The 19,686-nt window shown below is 40.4% G+C and overlaps 1 protein-coding gene across 1 annotated transcript in view; it reads right to left on the bottom strand.

The window, feature by feature from the left end:
• Positions 1-19,316, bottom strand: part of LOC128746248 (irregular chiasm C-roughest protein-like) — a 47,663-nt gene extending 28,347 nt beyond the window's left edge. Inside the window, 3 exon segments of the mRNA XM_053843297.1 lie at positions 8,212-8,313; positions 17,318-17,378; positions 19,273-19,316. Coding sequence (XP_053699272.1) covers positions 8,212-8,313; positions 17,318-17,378; positions 19,273-19,316 — 207 coding nt within the window.
• Positions 19,317-19,686: the final 370 nt, after the last annotated feature.

Below are 19,686 nucleotides of genomic sequence, written 5' to 3'. Positions count from 1 at the left end.
TATCTTCCATGGGTGCTCCTAGGTTAATTTCCGTTCCGCCTCCTTCTGCGACTTCGAAGAACTGCTTCCACCTGTCGACCACCTCGCGCTCGTTTGTAATTGGATTCCCTCTCTCGTCCCTACACATGTCAGGTTTCGGTGTGCAGCCTTTCCGAGTTTGGTTCACCTTCTCATGGCGGGGTATAAAACGGGGAGCGTTACCTGGAAAGAGTGTCAAATACAACTCTCGCTCTCTTGAACCCCTATCTAGTACTTTCCCAACGATATAAGTCTAACGATGGCGATCGATGGCCATACCTGGAAATGCTCTATGTACATAGTATATACATACTGCAGCAGCTAAGGCAGGTGCGGACTTGTGCTCCTGTTCTCACGGTGAGGGGCTGCTCAAACAGTGACTGTTTTGGAGCAAGAGGCAGAATATGAAATACCGTATCCCGCAAGCTAATCTAAGAAAGCAGGTCCATCAACGGCAACGGTTTCGTGACCCCGGTAACGTAGTATTATACTACGCTACAATGCTAAAACTCTAATTTACTACGAAAAGCTAAAACCGACTTACCGAACGGATCAATCGGCATAGAACACGGCAAATAACAAGCAAACGATTAATGGATAATGATCGGAAACTCGGTACCTGGAATGTCCGAACTCTCCATAAACCGGGGCTTGCTTCCTCGTGAGCAACATCGACTCGGAGTGGAGATCGCTGATATTCAGGAAGCGCGGTGGCCAAATTCCGGAGAAAGGGAGTTCCGTGCAGTAGATCCTATTTCTGGTACTTCTTTCAAGTACGACATCTACTACAGTGGCGGTAGAAAACCAGAACATGAAATCGGTTTCGTAGTGTTATAAATCCGATGATGCTAAAGACGAGTTCTACGATAGACTCGACAGGACCTATGGAGGAGCGTCTAAAACATGACGCGGAAATGGTCATCGGAGATACAAATGTGCAGGTCGATTGAGAGAAATTTCTCCGCGGCCAGAGGAATGAATCTCTGTAGCACCTACTTTCCACATCTGAATATTCAAAAATACACTTGGAGGCATCCAAACTGTCTTTTCGGGAACCAAATATCGAACACTCATCGTGTGATATGCGCAAGGTTGTCGGAAGCGGCGAAGGATCGCACTGAGAGGTCACTACGTTTTAACATCCAGCCGATGACGGTAGATGATGTAACAGTGGCCTCCATGGAAGTATTGGGCGATACCGTATCGATACCTGCGATATCGGTACTCGAAGGCCGATATTTCGATATATTTCATCGACATTTACGACATCGATATTATGCTAAATCGATAATTTCATCCCGATACTGTTTTGATAAAGCGGGATATGCAGCTGAAAAAATATATAAGCTAAAACTAGGCCAGGAAACGCTCAAGAAAGCAATATTTTAATGATTTTTTCTGGCGCTGTTTTCTTTTCAGGTAAACTAAGCTTAATTCTCAAATTTACTTTATTGGAAGTGACTCTTGAACAATGTCTCTTACATGTTTAACGCTTATTGAACAGTAAGTGCACACGATACGGGATTTTCAGCAATTCAGAACTGACCAGAGAGCAGTATTGGGCGTTGACGGCATTAACAAAGACTTTCTAGCTTTTGAAGTGCCATAATAGCGGTGAAAGTGGCAGGGGTGGGACAGAGATCGAGAAGAGCTAGAACCGGAAAGGAGCAACTCCCGGCGGAACTCTGCAGGAATGGCCAAGAACCGCCAGCAACGACACGCGATCACTGGATGGTTTCAGGGGTTTGGGAGAGGGCTGCCGGACGAGTGGATTGAGGGTGTGGTTTGTCCCATCTCGGATAGATTGCTGTAATTATCGTAGCATAACGCTGGTCAAAGCCACCAACAGGGTGCTCTCCCAAATTTTGTTGCGTTGTCTATCCCCGGTGGTAGGAGAGTTCGTAGGGTAGTACCAGGTGGGCTTTATGGAGGCCCGTGCTCCTACGGATCAAATTTTTACTCTTCGGCAGGTCATCCAGATGTATCGGGAGTACGACCCATCATATTTTTGTGGATTCCTGGGCAGCATACGATTCAGTCGGGCGCGAACAGCTGTGGCAGGTGGTGCACTGGAGCGAGTGATGTGTTTTGGGGGCAGTCTCTTTGCTCAACATATTTTTTATTGATTAATTTTTATGAATCCCTTTTTTGTGTAGCATTTCCTAATCCCAGAATGCCGCCCTAAATAGTATCGATAAATATAATATCGATGCTTTACGAATGATATATCGACGGTATCGATAAAGCGGCGGATTTGATATTGATATTCAATTATCGATACTTTCGGGAATTTTGCCCAATCCTACTCCATGGTACCATTGAAACAACTGCGCGAGAGATGGTAGGTACGCCGCCTAAGAGAAAGATAAGAAAGGTACACAGAGACTAAAGCTGCAGAAAAAAGCACGTGCTCGCTGGTGCAGAGGAGAGATTCGCCAGCAACGACACATGGTGTTTCTACAGAATGGTGAGGAGCAGGAATTTGGCCATGGCCAGGGCCATTATGTGCACTGATAAAGCTGACAACCTGGTGACTGACAAAACGTTGGTATCAACTAGGTGGAAAGAGTCCTTCCAGGCATTGTTGAATGAAGAGGTAAACTCGGAGATCAGCTGAAACGGGATAAGAAATGCGGTCGATGCCCTAGCTATGAAGCCACTAACACAGGAGGATCATCAGGAGAATCAGTGTACAGGAAAACGGTAAATCTACTAAAAAAGGCGGTATCCCTAATAAACTTCTAAAAGCAAGGAGCGAGCGACTGTAGGAAGCGGTCCACCAGATTATTGTCAGCATCTGGGAAGAAGAACATATAACGGAGAAGTGGTCGGATGGGCTCATTGGCCCTATTTTCGAAAAAAGGACATCGACTCGAGTTAGGGCTGTCGGTATTGGGCGCTTTTGATGAAAACCGGTATTTCGGTATTGGCGTTGAAAATACCGGTAATACCGGTAAAATACCGGTATTGGCAGATTCTTCGAAATCAATAGGAAAGTGGATGTTTTTCAATAAATGACTTTATTTTCAAACTTGAGCTGCGGTATTGTTGCTTAGCAATGTAGAATTTAAGCAGATAGAATACGCTTTGCGATTTATTTCCCCTACTAGAATGGATTTTGATACCACTTCTTCCAACCATTGAAAAAACTTTCGCTTTCATCGAAGTCTGACGAACGTGACGAAGTGCATCAGGAATTTTCCTTTCATTTGTTCATATTTATAATAGGGAAACCCTTTCAAACTATTTCAAAAATCCTACTATTGTAGTTTCTAGCAATAATCTAGCAATAAATGCCCCGATCTCCTACAGTCTTTCCATTAAGTTTTCGTCCATCCCCAAACCGGAACCCTTGCATAGCGTCATCCGCTTCATCGTCGGTCACAGATAGATTCTCTTCTCTATTATCAATCACACTATTAGCAGATAGTGATTTAAAGATTTCATCTGCTTGTTTAATCAATGCATCACTCGAAAGACTTGAAATATATTCCAAATTCTATTGTGGCAGATCCTTTGATGGCAAGCATGCTCAAAAAGCGCAAAGATCCCCGTATTCTAGGCTGACCAGACGTCCCGGATTGTGCGGGACTGTCCCGGATTACCAAGCATCCCGGAAAGTGTCCCGCATTGATAATTTTTTTGATCGTGCCAGTTGAATGTTGAAACGCTCAGAGGAATGGTTTTCTATTTATGAATTATTGTTGAAACAAGTGCATTCAACTGAAAAATTTATGTATATTTGGTATTAATTTGCCTCAAAATAACTTGGTTATACCGTGGACCGCCGTTCATTTGAACGATTGGTCAGCAAACTAACGGGATTTGTTATTAATTTGAATAACTGGCGACCTTAAATATGCTGCACTTATATGTATTGGCGGCCCTGTTATCTGATTAACTGTTATTTGATTTGATTTGATAAGTCATTCCTGCCGTCGGTCGTCCTGCTATGTCCTGCCGTCGGTCGTCGTCCTCAGCATATCGTCGGGGTGGTTAGTGCTGTTTTAAACAATCATCTCCATACAATTTGATCTTGAGTCTCTCGTCGCCAGTTTCCCAGGCGTCTTAGAAGTCTCAAACTGCTTTCGATCTGGTCGAGCCATCTGGCACGTATGTCCCCTTGTCGATGTCCCCACGTACGGCATGCTCGTAGACGACGTGTCCGGCTCATCGTAGCCTACCGACTTTCGTCAAATGTACGAACAATCCTTATCCTTAAGCAATAACTCATCATTTATACGCATCCGCCACTCTCCGCTTTCACTTTGTACTCCACCAAATATTGTCCGCAGCACATGCCTCAAACACGGCAAGGGTGCGTATATCCTCCGTGAGCAGCATCACAGTTTTAAGTTCATGAAGAACTACTAGTCTAATAAAGGTTTTGTACATTGTCAGCTTCGTACGGCGGCATATGCTTCTTGTTCGTAGCGTTTTGCAAAGAGCAAAATAAGCCGGCTTTCCCGCGTGCATGCGGTGCTGGATCTTTTGAATAGTGTTGTTGTCCGCGGTCACAAGTTATTTCAACTATGCGAACTCACTACCACTTCTAGTTCGACACCATACCGGGCTACCGTCCATGCGAGTCGCGAACTTGACAGTTTGAGCCTTATCTTTTCATGTATTTGCCTTTCGATGCATTTATTTTTAACCTAAAATCCTTGTTTTCAGTCCAGGGTAGATTGCCTTTGCCGTCCCGCATTCATTCAAAAAAAAATCTGGTCACTTTACCGTATTCTGATCTGGGCCCGGCATCAACGAAACAAACAAATAAAGCTGATTTTCTCTTACCTTGCTTCATAAATGGAGCGACTTGTTTCATTTGTTGAATAGAACGTTTCAAGCAAGCTTCTGCTGAAGTTAGTCACTGTTTTAAATGACGTCGACTGACAGTCAGGCACGATTTGTCGATGTTGAGAAGATTACGCTAAATTGTAGGAAATGTTACTTAAATTCAATTGCATTCAAAGTTTCTGGCCTTCTACTGAATATTTGATAGACAAAACCGATTCATTGACGAAGTGGCGCTGCTTCAGTTGAAACTGGTGCTTCATTACTTCATTATTGAGTGACAATTTACTACTGTAAGCGACGTTGCCGGGCCCTGATCTTGTTTCTTAAATTCGTTATTTAAGATCTTCGAATAATTTGGTGGCTTTTAAATATCAGGTTGTTCAAAAATAAATTGAAACGCAACGTCTGACTCATGCAATGAAGGATTTTTACAGCAAATATGTTCTACTGTGCCTTAAACGGGTTCAAGAGCTATAATTATTTGACCCACAGTTCCACTCTCTTCATTGCTAGTAGCCGAGGAATATCGTCAGCATTAACACCAAATTGTTTTTCTACAAGTTGTACAATCTTCTATCAAACTTAGTTCTAATTAGGAAGGAGGAGATTAGAAAATACCAAGATATTAGAAAATACCGGAAATACCGGTTTTTTGCCTTTCCAAAACCGGTTTTTCGGTATCCAAAAATTGGTCGGTATTATCGGTTTCGGTACTACCGGTACTACCGGTTAGACAGCCCTAACTCGAGTGTAACAACTATCGAGGCACTCCATTGCCTACTTCTGCTGATAAGTTGCTCCTCTGTATCTTATTCTGTAGATTGAGGCCGTTAGCGGAATTCTTTCTTCGGTGAATACCAAGTCAGTTTTCGTGAGGCTCGTTGCACGACGGGTTAGATGTTTACCCTGCGTTAGTTACTAGACAACCTCCGGAAGTACAACTTGCAGACTCATCATCTGTTTATGGACTTCAAGGCGGCGTACGATTAAGTTCATAAACGTAATGAGCTGGCTTTGCGGATAACGTCGATATCATCGGTACCAACGGAATCTTTTAGACAGGAAGCAGCGAGATTGGGACTTACCATTAACACCACCAAAAGTATATGATTGCTGGCAGGGAACGATTTGGACTCCAAGGGGAAAATTGAGTGTGGCGCAGACGCATGAACCGCAAGCTGTGTCAAGTACACAAATATGATGCAGATAGAGTGAATGTAGTGCAATGTGACAGGCTGTGGTGGGGGCAGACCCCGCACCCGATGGATGTCCGCTGTCGAGGGCGCCGCGCGGTCAGCTGGTTTTCGAGGGGATTGTAGAACGGCATGGTCCGACAATACTGGAGGACCATAATTCGTTCGGCGTAGGGTCAACGACGGAACGTCGCCAATAAAGTAAATAAGTATGTAAGGTGTGATCTGACGAGCGGTCATCTAGAAAAACGATCTGCAGCAAAAGTAGCCAACTCTTAGCCATCGCAAACGTAATATACGATATGAAGAGGCTCCAGGGATGTTCGCCTTCCATGGACAATGACTGTTGATGGCGATGAACTGGAAGAGGTTGATGAGCTACCTACGAGATCTCTGATCATCACCGATAATAATACGAGTTAAGAGATGCAATGACGCATTCAAGCAGGAAGTCGGGTTTTTTTTTCTCCCTCGCAAAACGATTCGATCAACGAGCCTATGCCGCCGCACAAAGATAACGATGTACAAACGTTAATCAGACCGGTAGTCCTGTACGGACAGTAACTTTGCTTACGGAAGATGTACGTGGTTTTACCGTACTTGAACGAAAGGTGCTGCGCACTATTTTTGGCGGAGTACAAACGAATAGTGGAGTGCGGCGTAGGCGTATGAACCACGAGTTGAAGGCACTACTTGGACAGATTCCCATCGCATACCATCGCATGGAAGACTACAGTGGGATGGCCACGTCGCAAAAATGCCGAAAGACAGTGCAGTGAAATCCGCTCTCTTCGACATATCCACCGGCACCAGGAATAGAGGGGCCCAGCATACTAGATGGTTCAACCGGGTTGAAACCGACTTGCCTTACGTGTGAGAGTTGCTCAATGAATTAGCAACGAGCAGCCTAGGACAGAGTACAATGAAGAGAATTCTTTATACGTCAAGATACCCCATCATATCAATCAATACAACAATTTGACTGGCCAATTCCAATAAAATAAATCTAACAGTGGGAAAAGAATATTCGGATATCGATACCAGTGGAAAAAAGAAATTTTAAGGTTGGAAATATACCTTCAGTCGGTTTTAAATTTTTTGTTCTTTTTAGAAAATTCATCTTTTATCACTAAAAACATCTGCAAAGCCAAAATAACGAAACAATATTATTCTGTTTCCTCCCCCACCCGTAGTGCGTAAGTCCTGTGTAAGTGGGATGTTCCCAATCCCAAGCCATGTGGCTGAGAGGAAGCAAAAAAGTTCCACTAGAACTCCCTTCCCCAATAGCACTTTCGTGGACCGAAAAGTACACATCCTTCATCAGAGCATCGGTTTATCAATGAGGGGGAAATTGGCAGATTATGTGTGTCGGGATGATGGTATAACTCATCAATTATTCATAGACACACAGATCATGAATATCTGATGTACATACGCACACACAGACTCACTCACTGTGGACGCTGTGATGCGGCAGGAACTCAGACTCTGTCTCTGTCATCAGAACAGCTTGAGCCGGGATTTACTGATCAAAACCGAAGCTCTGCCGTAAGCCTCCGCCAGCTGTGGTCACTGACCGCCACTGATCCAGCCAGCCAGTCAGCCAGCCAGCCAGCTAGGCAGTAGGCAGTAGGCAGTAGGATTTCCCCATAATGCGCTGATTGGGCTTACCCCGGGAGGCAGATGTGCGACAAAAACGGAATACTTAGCATAAGACACGAGACACAAGTCAAGCAACTAATTGAACTCGGTTAAAAGGTTTTCTTATTTGCCCCTGCTGGCTGAATGGATCGGATCGGAATACGATTTGTACGGCTTTATTGATTGTGATAAATTGATAGATTCCTAGTTCGGTCGAGTGGAACTTGTCGGAAAGCGGAAGGTTAGATCTCCTGCCGATTTTTGGATGTATCAAGGATGGTCTGGATAGTTTTTGTGCTACTTTTTTTTCGAAAGGATTGAATAAATTAGGTAGCAGATCTATCAACTTTCCAACCTGTCATTCCATAAAAACGATGGTTTGAAAATGGATGTTTGATTTGTTTGTAGAAGTTTCTGAACAGGGACACCGTCCTCCGTGGTAAATGACATTGATACAGTACCGGAAACAACATAAAAAATGAATCGACGAAATAGTTGCAAGTGGAACAAAGAAATCCATTATTCCTAATGTGTTTAATTGATGGAACCGCCCGCCACTAACCTGCAATTGTCCGGACTTGTTCACAACGCGGCAGGGCAGCGTCACCCGGGAGCCCACCACCGCCGTCTGGTCCTGGGGTTCCATCGCGAAGCGCTGGTGCTGCTCGTGGAATCTGTCGGTGCCGATGCCGGAAGCGCTTTTCGCCATTGCCATCGACATTCGCAGCAGCAGGAAGAGATAAAAGTATCGGAATGGCACCGCACAGCAGCAGTTGGACAGCAGTGACAGTGACACTGACAGTGCCGGTGCCGGTGCCGCCCGTTTCCGCCGCCGCCGTCGCCGTTTGCTCCAGCTTTCGCTGCGACACGATTTTTCCTCCGGATGGCAATTTTCGGAACTGATTAAGCACAACCTGTTCAGTTGATCCATGTTCCGGGAACCGTTAATTGACCGGGCTACGTGTTGTGTTACGATGATTGTGCGCTGTACATTGTCGGCGGGAAATGGAAAACTATTGCCGTCGAGCGGATTAACGATGGGAACTCGACCGTCGCACTTCAGATGGAATGTTGTTGGTAATTAGTGGAAAAAGCTTGCGGCTACAATGGAGCTAGTGTTGTACTGTTCACTTTTTTATATCCGAAAAAAAAAACGATTGCACTTTGATTGAGGCTTTGGTACACGTTCTCGAGCTCTGAAATTGGAGAGGAGAAAATCGAAAAATTAGAAAACATTTTTAAAAGCAACAATCTTTTAAAATGGTGTATCATCATATCGAAATTAGTTAGTTTAATACATATTCATCGGCAAGCCTTGGCCGGGACACACTGGGATACGTGACCCACCTTACCTGTAAAATTTAAAGGAGAAAGCAAAGTTTTGCCCTAAAATTGATCCGAAAATTGAAATTTTGATTACTCTTGAACATTGACAGTGGATATTAAATCAGACTTGAATTTTAGTCTGTTTTCCTATTTATCTTTTTTCTGCCCCATTTTTTCGTTTTTGACCCTTATTTTTTTCTTTCATATCCTGTTTGTTCACTTTTTTCTGTCTTTATCATTTTTTTTTACTTTTTTTCTCGTTATTTTCCTTCTCCTTTTGCTTTCTCATGTTTTCTATTCCACATTCATGTTTCTTATCTTGTTTTTCCTTCGTTTCTCTCTCGTTTTTTCTCCTTTCTGTCCACTTTTTTGTCATGTTCTAGTCCATCTCAACTGTTTTTTCTTCATTTCGGTCTAGTTTTTCGTCCGTTTTCACTTTTAAACTCCTTTTATATCCGTTTTCCGTTAATTTTTTTCGTTCGTTTAGATCTTTCTCTTTTCATATTTTGCTTTTCCTCTTTTTCTGTCACGTTTTATTTCACTCTTTTATTATTTTGCACCCCATATCGTTTTCATTTCTATCCAGTTTTTCTTTTTTCTCTGTTCTAGTTTCTCCATTCTTGTGCACTCATATTTTCCACATTGCTTTGCCTCCTTTTCTTTTTCTTTTTTGTCCTCTTTTTTATTTTTCCCGATCACTTTATTATCACTATCTTTCTCGTTTTATTCGTTTTATTTATGTGTTTTTATTCTTTTCTATTCCATTGTTCATCATTTCTGTCTTGTCTTCTCGTTTCATGTCTCTCTCGTCTTTTTCCCATTTTTCACTTTTTATAACCCATTTTTCCTCTTGTTCTTCTCAGTTTTTTCTCTTTCTGTCTCATTTTTCCTTTTTTTAGGGTACATGTCTCACCTCCTCCATAAAATTTGGTCACTATTTTTGCAAAAAACAAACAGCAGGATGGAAAACGTGTCAAAAACTGGGAAATTGGTTGGCACGTAAAGAAGAAAAAACCGAAAGAAGAAACGTGGAGAGACAAATGAGCCATAAAAAGAGGAAAAAACGAGAGAGGCATAGAAGACTAGACAGATATAATGAACAACGGAAGAGAAAAGAAGGAAAAACTCTAAAGAAAACAAGAGAGAAAATGAGGATAAAGTAGACAGGAAAAAGGAAAAAGAAGACGTAGAAAGAAAATATGGGAAAGAAAAGGAGGCAAAGCAAAGAAAAAAATGTGGGAGCAAAAGAATGGAGAAACTAAGAAGGATATAATAAGCGGAAGAACAGGACGAATAAAGAAATAAGAATGATGAACAAACAAAAAACGGGATAGAAATGGCGATTAAAAGTAAAAACGGACGAAAACCGGGACCGAAACAAAGAAAAATGCCGAAATGGGTTAGAAAATGACAAAGAATGATACTAGAATAAAAAAAATGAACCTGAAAATCGGGAAAAGCGGAATAAGAAAGTAGAGAAAAAAAAACAGATGAAACCTAGGACTCTGGAAAAGGGTGAAAAACAGGACAGGAAAGGAAATGAAAAGAAGTAGAGAAAGAGAAAACTGCGGACAGAAAGGAGGAAAAACGAGAGAGAAACAGAGGAAAAATAAGACAAGAAAGGGAATGTGGAATAGAAAACACGAGGAACCAAAAGGGAAAAGAATAATAACGAGAAAAAAAACAATGGATGAAACGGGAAAAATGGGAAAAAGACGTCAAACGGGATATAAAAAGAAAAATAAGGGACAAAAACAAAAACATGGGAATAAGAAAAGACAAGTAGGAAACACGGAAAATAGAAAAAGGCAAAACAGGAATAGATAAAAACCGGGAGATACAAGTGGTAAACCAGAGAGGAAATAGAAGAAACAGAGCCAAAAGCAAAACAAAAGCCATTAAAGATGGAAAACGGGTCATTAAAAGAGGAAAAAACAGATGAAGACTGAAAACGAGAAGAAAACGTTATAAGAGTAAGCAAAATACAAAAACTGGAAACTGAAGCGAAGGAAAGAGGAGAAGAAAACCGAAAATGGGAAAGTAAATGGTAAAAACGTGTTAAAATAAGAAAAAGTGGAACAGGAAACGTAGAAAAAGTGGAAGCACAAGAAGGAAAAAAAGGAAAAGTAATGAACAAGAGGAAAATGTGATACAAAGTTACAGCAAAAACCAAAATTTGGGAAAACAGGGTTGGAAAAGAGAAAAAGTGGAACAGAAGTTAAACGTGTAAAAGAATATCAATATCAATATCAATATCAATATCAATATCAATATCAATATCAATATCAATATCAATATCAATATCAATATCAATATCAATATCAATATCAATATCAATATCAATATCAATATCAATATCAATATCAATATCAATATCAATATCAATATCAATATCAATATCAATATCAATATCAATATCAATATCAATATCAATGTCAGTTTTATTTTCCAGTTAAACTTCGTGTTGATGCTCGCTTTGAAGAAAAGTATCAAGTTTAAATTAATTATTATCAAAAAGAAGAAAAACTGGCATGAGTGAGGGAAAAACGAAAGAGAAAACCTGACAGAATGCAAGCAAAAATGGGTCACAAAAAGAAAATGAAGAAAACTACGAAAGAACGTTAACGAAAACGAAGAAAATGAGGTTAAACTGGAGAGAAAAGACAGAATAGGAATAAAAAGGAATAAAAAAATAAAATACAGGGAAAAAATATGGAAGGGATAAAACGGAAAAAATAGAGCGTGACGTAAAAGACGGGACAGTTCAAGAGAAAGAAATGAACGAACAAAAAATAGGATAGGACGAAAACCGGAGCCGAAATAGGAACAAAAAAGGTTAAAACGAGAATAGAAAATGCACAGAACGAGATAAAAAAGAAGAGAAATAGACCTGAAAATAGGAAACAACGAAAACCGGAGCCGAAATAGGAACAAAAAAGGTTAAAACGAGAATAGAAAATGCACAGAACGAGATAAAAAAGAAGAGAAATAGACCTGAAAATAGGAAACAACGAAATAAGAAAGGCGAAAAAGGGAATAGAAGAATTTTACGACTTAGGAAACGGATGAAAAACGGATGAGGAGAAGAAGAGAAAAGAAAGAAAGAGAGAGAGAGAGAGAGAGAGAGAGAGAGAGAGAGAGAGAGAGAGAGGAAAAGGAAGAGAGAAAAAGAAGGAAAAAGAGATAAGAAATAGAATACGGAACAAAAAACAAGTACCAAAAGAGAAAAGCTGGATAACGAGAGATAAAAATGAAAACCAATGGAGAAGTCTGGTAAAACTTGAAAAAGATGTAAAACCGGATATAATACGAAAAATATGGGTCAAAATACAAGAAAGTGGGACAAAAAAAGAAAAGAAAAGCAGGAAAAACAGACTAAACAAAAAGAGGCGAAACAAAATGAAAAACAAGAGATAAAAAAGGTGAACTGGGGAGGAAAGAGACAAAACGAAGCCAAAAACAGAATAAGAAACAAAAAAGACGGAAAACCAAACAGACGAATAAGAATAACGAGAATAAAAGGAGATGAATATAGTTTATTTCTCTAACTATATTCATCTCCTTTTATTCTCGAAAACTGGAAACGAAAAATAGGGCCATTACAAATATTTTATAAAGTTTTTGTCCTCCCGGCGTTGGGTCACTGAAGGGGGAGGATGGGGCGAAAAAAAACAAAGAGATTTTTTAAGTCAAGCAAAAAAAATATGCCTTTTAACCATTTTTACTCAAAGTTGAAACCTTAAAACCAAATTTATTCTTGATTTTCATATATACATTACTATTTTCTACGCAAAACCTTACAAACAGGTGCATTGCCAGTGCAATTTGATTTCCAATGTCAAGTCTAATTTAGAACTAATTTGTGTCCAATTACAAGTACGATTTCAAGTCAAAATCAAGAACAATTTAAAATAAAAACGACAAATTCTGTTTACGCCCTGTTGCGGCAGAAAGCCGCATTGTAATATTCCCTGGCAGTTAGCTTCTATTGTCCTGCCGAATCTAGTCACAAAAGACTATTGTCCGTTCGACCGAACGTGATACGCAGGAGCTATTGTTCTGAACGTAGAAGAAATCTATTTACTACTAGTGTATAAAAGGCGTTCAATAAATAGCAATCATTATTCAGTGGACTAGCAGCTACCGCCGCTGGCGGATGGTTGACGTCAGACAATCTAGCGTTTTATTTTACTGTGAAGAATCCAGTCCCGTTGGTAACCGGCCTACTCTAACGACGATCACGAACACGCCCTATTACATGCTTAATTCCAAGTGAAACTTTCTGTACCACAAAAATCTAGGGACACTTGTGGCAACACGACTGATCACAACCTGCTTGTAGTCAAGATACGGGTAACGACAACGAAATTTGTGAACTGATTCAACGAGAAAGTTATGACGAAATTCCATTTAATTCTACTGGCCAAACTACTGTAAACTGGTTGAAGCCGTCTCTCAGTGAAACTGAATGATATCTCTTTTAGCGAGTTTTGCAATCGAGGCAAGGGCATTGCGTTCCACAAGGAAGCAACCTCGTACCATTATTGTTCTCTTTTTTTTAACGTATGCGTCATACTTCCACGAAGATTCAGACTGCTCTATGTTGATAATCTGGCATTTTGTTCTGATTAATCTTTTGAATATTTCCTTGAACTGTAAAAGCATATCGATATCATTGCACTATTGTCGAAAGAAAGAACTTTTCATTAGTGTGCTCAAATATTCGGTCATCTCTTTTAGTGGCAAACAAAGCCAATTAAAATTAAACCTCTACATACAATGTTATGCTTACATGTCAGCTACTAGCTACAGAAATTAAATTAAAGCCAATCAATATGAAAATTATAATATTGGCACTTCCTGTTTGACAGAAAAATTTTAATCTCCAAAATAAATAGTATGATCCATTTACGGCTGGGGCGATTATCATTTCGGTGGAATTCCCCCGTTCGGTTGTCGCTAGCAATAACAGTATCATAAAACTACACCCTTATGTAATCCTTAGGTCACGTTTACATCCATATTTACAACCGCTCAATACTGCCAAAAAGTGGTAAAGTTATCAACGCCAATAAATTCTGTTGGAATAAATCGGTTTTCAACCAAAAGCGTTGGAACTCAATGTGTTACTACTCTTTAAATTTTTCATCAGATTTAGGTGACCTTTCGAACTAAAACTTGCACGAATTTTCCGGCCTAACTAACACAGGAAGCATTTTGGGCGCTATTTTTCCCGATAGAAACTTAAACACACCGTGAAACTTTTTTTTTTCGTGAATATAAAGCCACACTTTTTGCATCGATCCGCAGTGGAACTAATATAAAATTCAATTATGTTTTCCAAGGCATGGGCAAATATTTACCTTGGTTCGGAGTTGGCTAACCTCTGCCATGCCACCGCAACCGTTCACACACGCACACACACGGATCAGCGCACGGGCACACAAATTCGCACCCAAACGGTGAATATCATGGCGCTGATTATGCGTGATGAGGATGGGGATTTCTGCGGTCTGTGCGCTAGTGGTTCACACTTGAAAGCTCTCCATCAGAGCTTGCTCCGCATACCGCCAACGAGCTCCATTACGCCTCAACCGGGTCCACAATGACAGTTGCTGAAACCGAGAAGGGTCCTCCTGCCGGATGCGTGCACCACCGGTGGAAAATCAGATCGGATGTGTTGCTATTTTTTTAGTCACACACACACACTTTCTCCCACTCACTCACATGGGACCTGTCTAGCGTGCAACCTAGCGGATCCGGAATAGTAGTAGGTAGCCTCGCCTCTTGGTTTAGGGGTGAAGTTGTTGTGCAGTCTCACGCCATATGCCAGCAGTGCACACTGGTCCAAATAGCGAAATATGTGATCGTGTGATATTGCGCCAAAACGTGAAGTTTTTCGCATATAGTTTCTTTAGGAACATTTCTTGGTATAATAAGCCCCTTCTTGTGAGAGAAATCTTTGGGTGATTAATTCCCTTAAAAGTGAGATACGAAATTTATTTTCTCGTGCATTCGAGATACAGGTTTGGTACTTTCAGCAAAGTTGTAGTAAATATCAATACAAACAACTGTGTCAAAGACACCATACTTGTATCTTTTCATGGAAAGTGTCTATGAAGCGTTATTCGTGGACAAACCCTTCAAAACAGTTTTTAAACCCTGGCTTATTCTGGTCAACTTTTATGTGTTCATAGTGTTTTAGAAAGTTATTTATCTTGCTAAAATCAACGTTTTTGTAGAACATTATTATACGCGATTTTCTGCAGTTCCGGAGATTTTGAGCATTTTTGATGAAAAATAGTACTAATTTGAGCCTCAATATTTCCCAAGGTGGCAAATGGTGGCAGACCAAACAACTCCTACTTAAAAGTACAACAAAAAACCTTCAAAAGCAAGTGTCAATTGTCTGTATCCGTTTGTATCCTCAAAAGTTATAGTTGTTTTAAAAACCCATCTCAGTCATGTTTATAGAACAATTAAAATGTACTTCGGATGCAATAAACGCCATTTTGTTTACGTTGACAATCTCTTTCTAACAAGTTGAGTTACCAGCAATTTTTTCGCCTATTTTCGAGTCGAAAATGAATGTAGACTTAAAATTATTTGCCGCAATTAATAAGAGCAAGACTTCCAAATAACTAACTTAAGTCTATTTTGTTCAATACCTTCGATTGGTGTCTTTTCAAAAGATCACACTCATAATGGGCTGGTACCGAATGGCCGAAACACAAATGGTCGAATCACGAATGGCTGAAATCCAAATGGCCGAACTTCAACAACAGTCACAGAAGGCCGAATTTTCTCGGAATGACTAAATAACTATTTAATTAGAAAACATGAATTAACAAGCAGTTAACAATTAACTTTACTCAAACCAAAAATAAAATAAGCAACACATCTTTTTGTTGTACTTTTAAGTACGAGTTGTTTGATCTGCCACCATTTGCCACCTTGGGCTCCTTTAAGCTCAAAAAAGTACTATTTTTCATCAAAAAAGTTCAAAATCTCCGAAACTTCAGAAATTCACGTATAACAATGTTCTACAAAAACATTGATTTAAGCAAGATAAACAACTTTCTAGAACACTATAAACACGTAAAATTTGACCAGAATAAGTCAGGGTTTAGAAACTGTTTTAAAGGGTTTGTCCACGAATAACGCTTCATAGATAGTTTCCATGAAGAGATACAAGTATGGTGTCTTTGACAAAGTTGTTTGCATTAATATTTACTACAACTTTGCCGAAAGTACCAAACCTGTATCTTGAATGTACGAGAAAATAAATTTCGTATCTCACTTTTAAGGGAATTAATCACTCAAAGATTTCTCTCACAAGAAGGGGCTTATTATACCAAGAAATGTTCCTAAAGAAACAATATGCGAAAAACTTCACGTTTTGGCGCAATATCACACGATCACGTATTTCGCTGATTGGACCACTGTGCAGTGGGTGCAATATTTTACCAGCCTGTTAGACCCGGCGCTGACCGGCGCGGCGGCAGGTCGGTCAGCTGGTCAATAGGAGCTGGTCACAGTTAGGAGAAATACAGAAAAAACCTTTTTTTTTCAACTACCTATGTTAGCCCGATATTGCTCGGTCATCATATCAGGTTGGCATTTGGTTTAAAAACACACTTCAAAAAGCGCGTGTTAAATTGCGCGCACAGCGAACCAGCTGGCATGGGCAGTGATTTTTGCACGCATTGTACTTTGATGATGGAATGGAATTTCCATTTGTTCTCTGACATACGAGTGTAACTTGTTTTCTTTATTCTATGTGAATAACTTTGAAGTATTTTTATATCATTTTAAAATGAAACCAATAGTAATCAAAATGAGCAAATCTATGCTTGAATGTATACACTAGCGTACCCAGACACCAGACATAAACAAAAGGTGCGGCAAGCTGAATGTTTTGGCTTAAAAAACAGAGTATTAGTAAGATGGCGGATTTATCGTTACTTATCACAGAAATACCCACAGAAAATAATTTTTCCTGGAAGATCAGTATCAACTAATCTGTTGAAGTTTACCTCTGTATGCTTACGTGCAATCGACCAGCGTCTTCAGGTTGACGCAATTTACACAGATTTAAAGGCAGCGTTTGATCGCGTCGACCAAGGAATTTTGCTCGCTAAACTTAATAAATTGGGTGTCTCCGCTGGTTTAGTTGCTTGGTTTGAATCTTATTTACGAGACCGCAGAATCGCTGTTAAATTGGGTGCATCACTGTCGTGTTCGTTCTTAAACAATACCGGTGTACCTCAGGGTAGCACTTTAGGAACGCTATTGTTTTCTTTGTTTGTAAACGACATATCTCGTCTATGACCACCGGGCACGAGATTACTGTACGCGGATGATGCCAAAATCTACACGATAGTTCGTAACAACGACGATTGCCTGAGACTTCAAGAACTGATCAAGCGGTTTGCAGAGTGGTGCGAATGCAATTGTATAACTATAAGCGTTCCAAAATGTGTCGTTATCAGTTTCTCTCGAAAAAAAAACACACGTTGTTGTATGATTACCGCATTAATGGTCAAGTACTGCAACGTAGTGATAGCACAGAGAACAGACATCCAAGCGAAAGGTCCCCATTTGGATAAAACTTATGTCAAATTAGTTGGGAAACTATAGTGATGGTGTCGCTAAAGGCACATGAAATTCTACACTAAAATCACAACAGCTAGCTTCTGGCGCTAGCATAATGCATATAGTCCATATATACTAGCGCCAGAGGAGCCAAAGGTTGTCAGTGTGCAAATCAAATGAATCATTTAGTTGGGAAACTATAGTGGTGGTGTCGCTAGCATATTAGGTGATTTGAATTTGAAATTTTATCCAAGAATTCCCGAAAAAATTGTTCCTGAATGGATGTCTGTTCTCTGTGGTGATAGTGTTACCGATCTTGGAGTTGTTTTGGATAAACAATTAACGTTTAGACTTCACTATGAATTGATCATCAACAAAGCATCGCGACTGCTAGCAACGATACTTAGGATTGGTAATGAGTTTCAGGACCCTGGAACATTACGTACTTTATATCGCTTGTACGCTCGGTTTTGGAAACAAGCTGTGTTGTTTGGGACCTCCATTTTGAGAGTTGGTCTCTTCGCATTGAAAAAATACAGAAACGTTTCGTCCGAAAAATATGCCGCATGTTACCTTGAATAGTGCAGTTAGAGTCAGTAGGATTGTTGCACTGGCCCCGTAATTTTCCTGTACTCTAACAGCCGGCTACGAAGTCTGTCGATAAAGAAGGGTAATGTCTGAAGACGGTATAAACCCATGGCTTTGCTTTTTTATGTTACCTTGGAGGAACCCGGATAATCTGCCATCGTACGAGAACTTGTGCCATTTAATTGGTATTGCTCTGCTTCAGCAACGACGGAAGGATATCGTCGCTAATACGACACACAAACGAGCTCAACGAGACCAACAGCTTTTACATGTGGGAACACACCGCACCAACTACGGCTTGCACGAACCGATCCGTCATTTGGCAACTGAATATAACCGTCGAAGGCAGAATTTTAATTTTTGACACTTGATTTACGTTATTTTGATTTGTATTGTATTTATGTTTTTTGTATATTGTACACAAGAAAAGATGTTGGGTTTTTGCGCCACCTAGAGAATACATAGTTTGTGCAACTCGAGGTGGCTTTTCCCTCCCTATTTCATTCAGACCACGTGTCGATTGAAATTAAAATGAATAAATAATAAATAATAATAATACCGGCCGATTAGGTTGAAAACTTCGGACTTTCGAATGCAATTTGATTTAAAATCAAAGTTGAAGAAATATTTCGGTTTCATTGGATAACATTTATTTAGAGACACTGATTCATCTAACATGCCGCGGTCCTTACAGGATCGATGAAGAATAATATCACCATGAAATTGTGTTATACTCTACTTTCGATAAGATCATCAACGATTGGCACTATTTCGCGATCGACAAATTTCTTGAGAAGGGCCTTTAAAAACATAAGAATGTGGCCGATCAGTCCAAGTGGACAAGACTGACATTAGTACTCACAGCATTTCTATTATTATCACCGCATGTCCTCGACCTTCCAAGAGATGTGGATCGTAACGAGAACGAGCGTTTGAAAAATCCCACCTGAGGCATCTTCCCTGACCATGTTACTACGGCAGCACTATCGTTCAGCGCAGTAAAACAACGCGGGGGCTTGAAATCGCCCGATGATCCGATAACGATGTGGTTCTGGGTCAGCCTAATAATGCCTAATCGTGTTCGAGCGGTATTTTGGTTAATGGTTGCTTCTACCTCATGGAGCTTTCCGTCGGTAAGTGTTCGGTTGGTTTTAACATGGTTCCGGTGTTTTTCATTGCATGGATGAGTCTTTCCCAGCATCCTCCAAAGTGTGGCACCACGGGTGGATGGAAAACCCATCCATCTGGCTTAGGTGCTTACGCAGCTCCTAAATCATCTTGTTCTGGTCCATTTTTTGCAACCTGTTGTGACTAGTTCCCAGACGTTATCAGGTTATCAGTATACTTCATTGTTATTCTAATCTGCGACCTACCATTAAGTAAATGTATAGGACCGATATAATCAATGGCAACTTACGAAAATGGACTAGTAAATGTTTTCAGACGCATCGACGGTAACTTTCCCATCATCAGTGGATAAGGTTTTACATTTCTGATCCAACAGGATTGGCAACTGTTTCGAATACTG

This window comes from Sabethes cyaneus, chromosome 1, assembly GCF_943734655.1.
Source record: "Sabethes cyaneus chromosome 1, idSabCyanKW18_F2, whole genome shotgun sequence".
In the NCBI taxonomy this organism is placed as follows: Eukaryota; Metazoa; Arthropoda; class Insecta; order Diptera; family Culicidae; genus Sabethes; species Sabethes cyaneus.
This window is presented reverse-complemented; position numbering and strand designations above follow the sequence as displayed.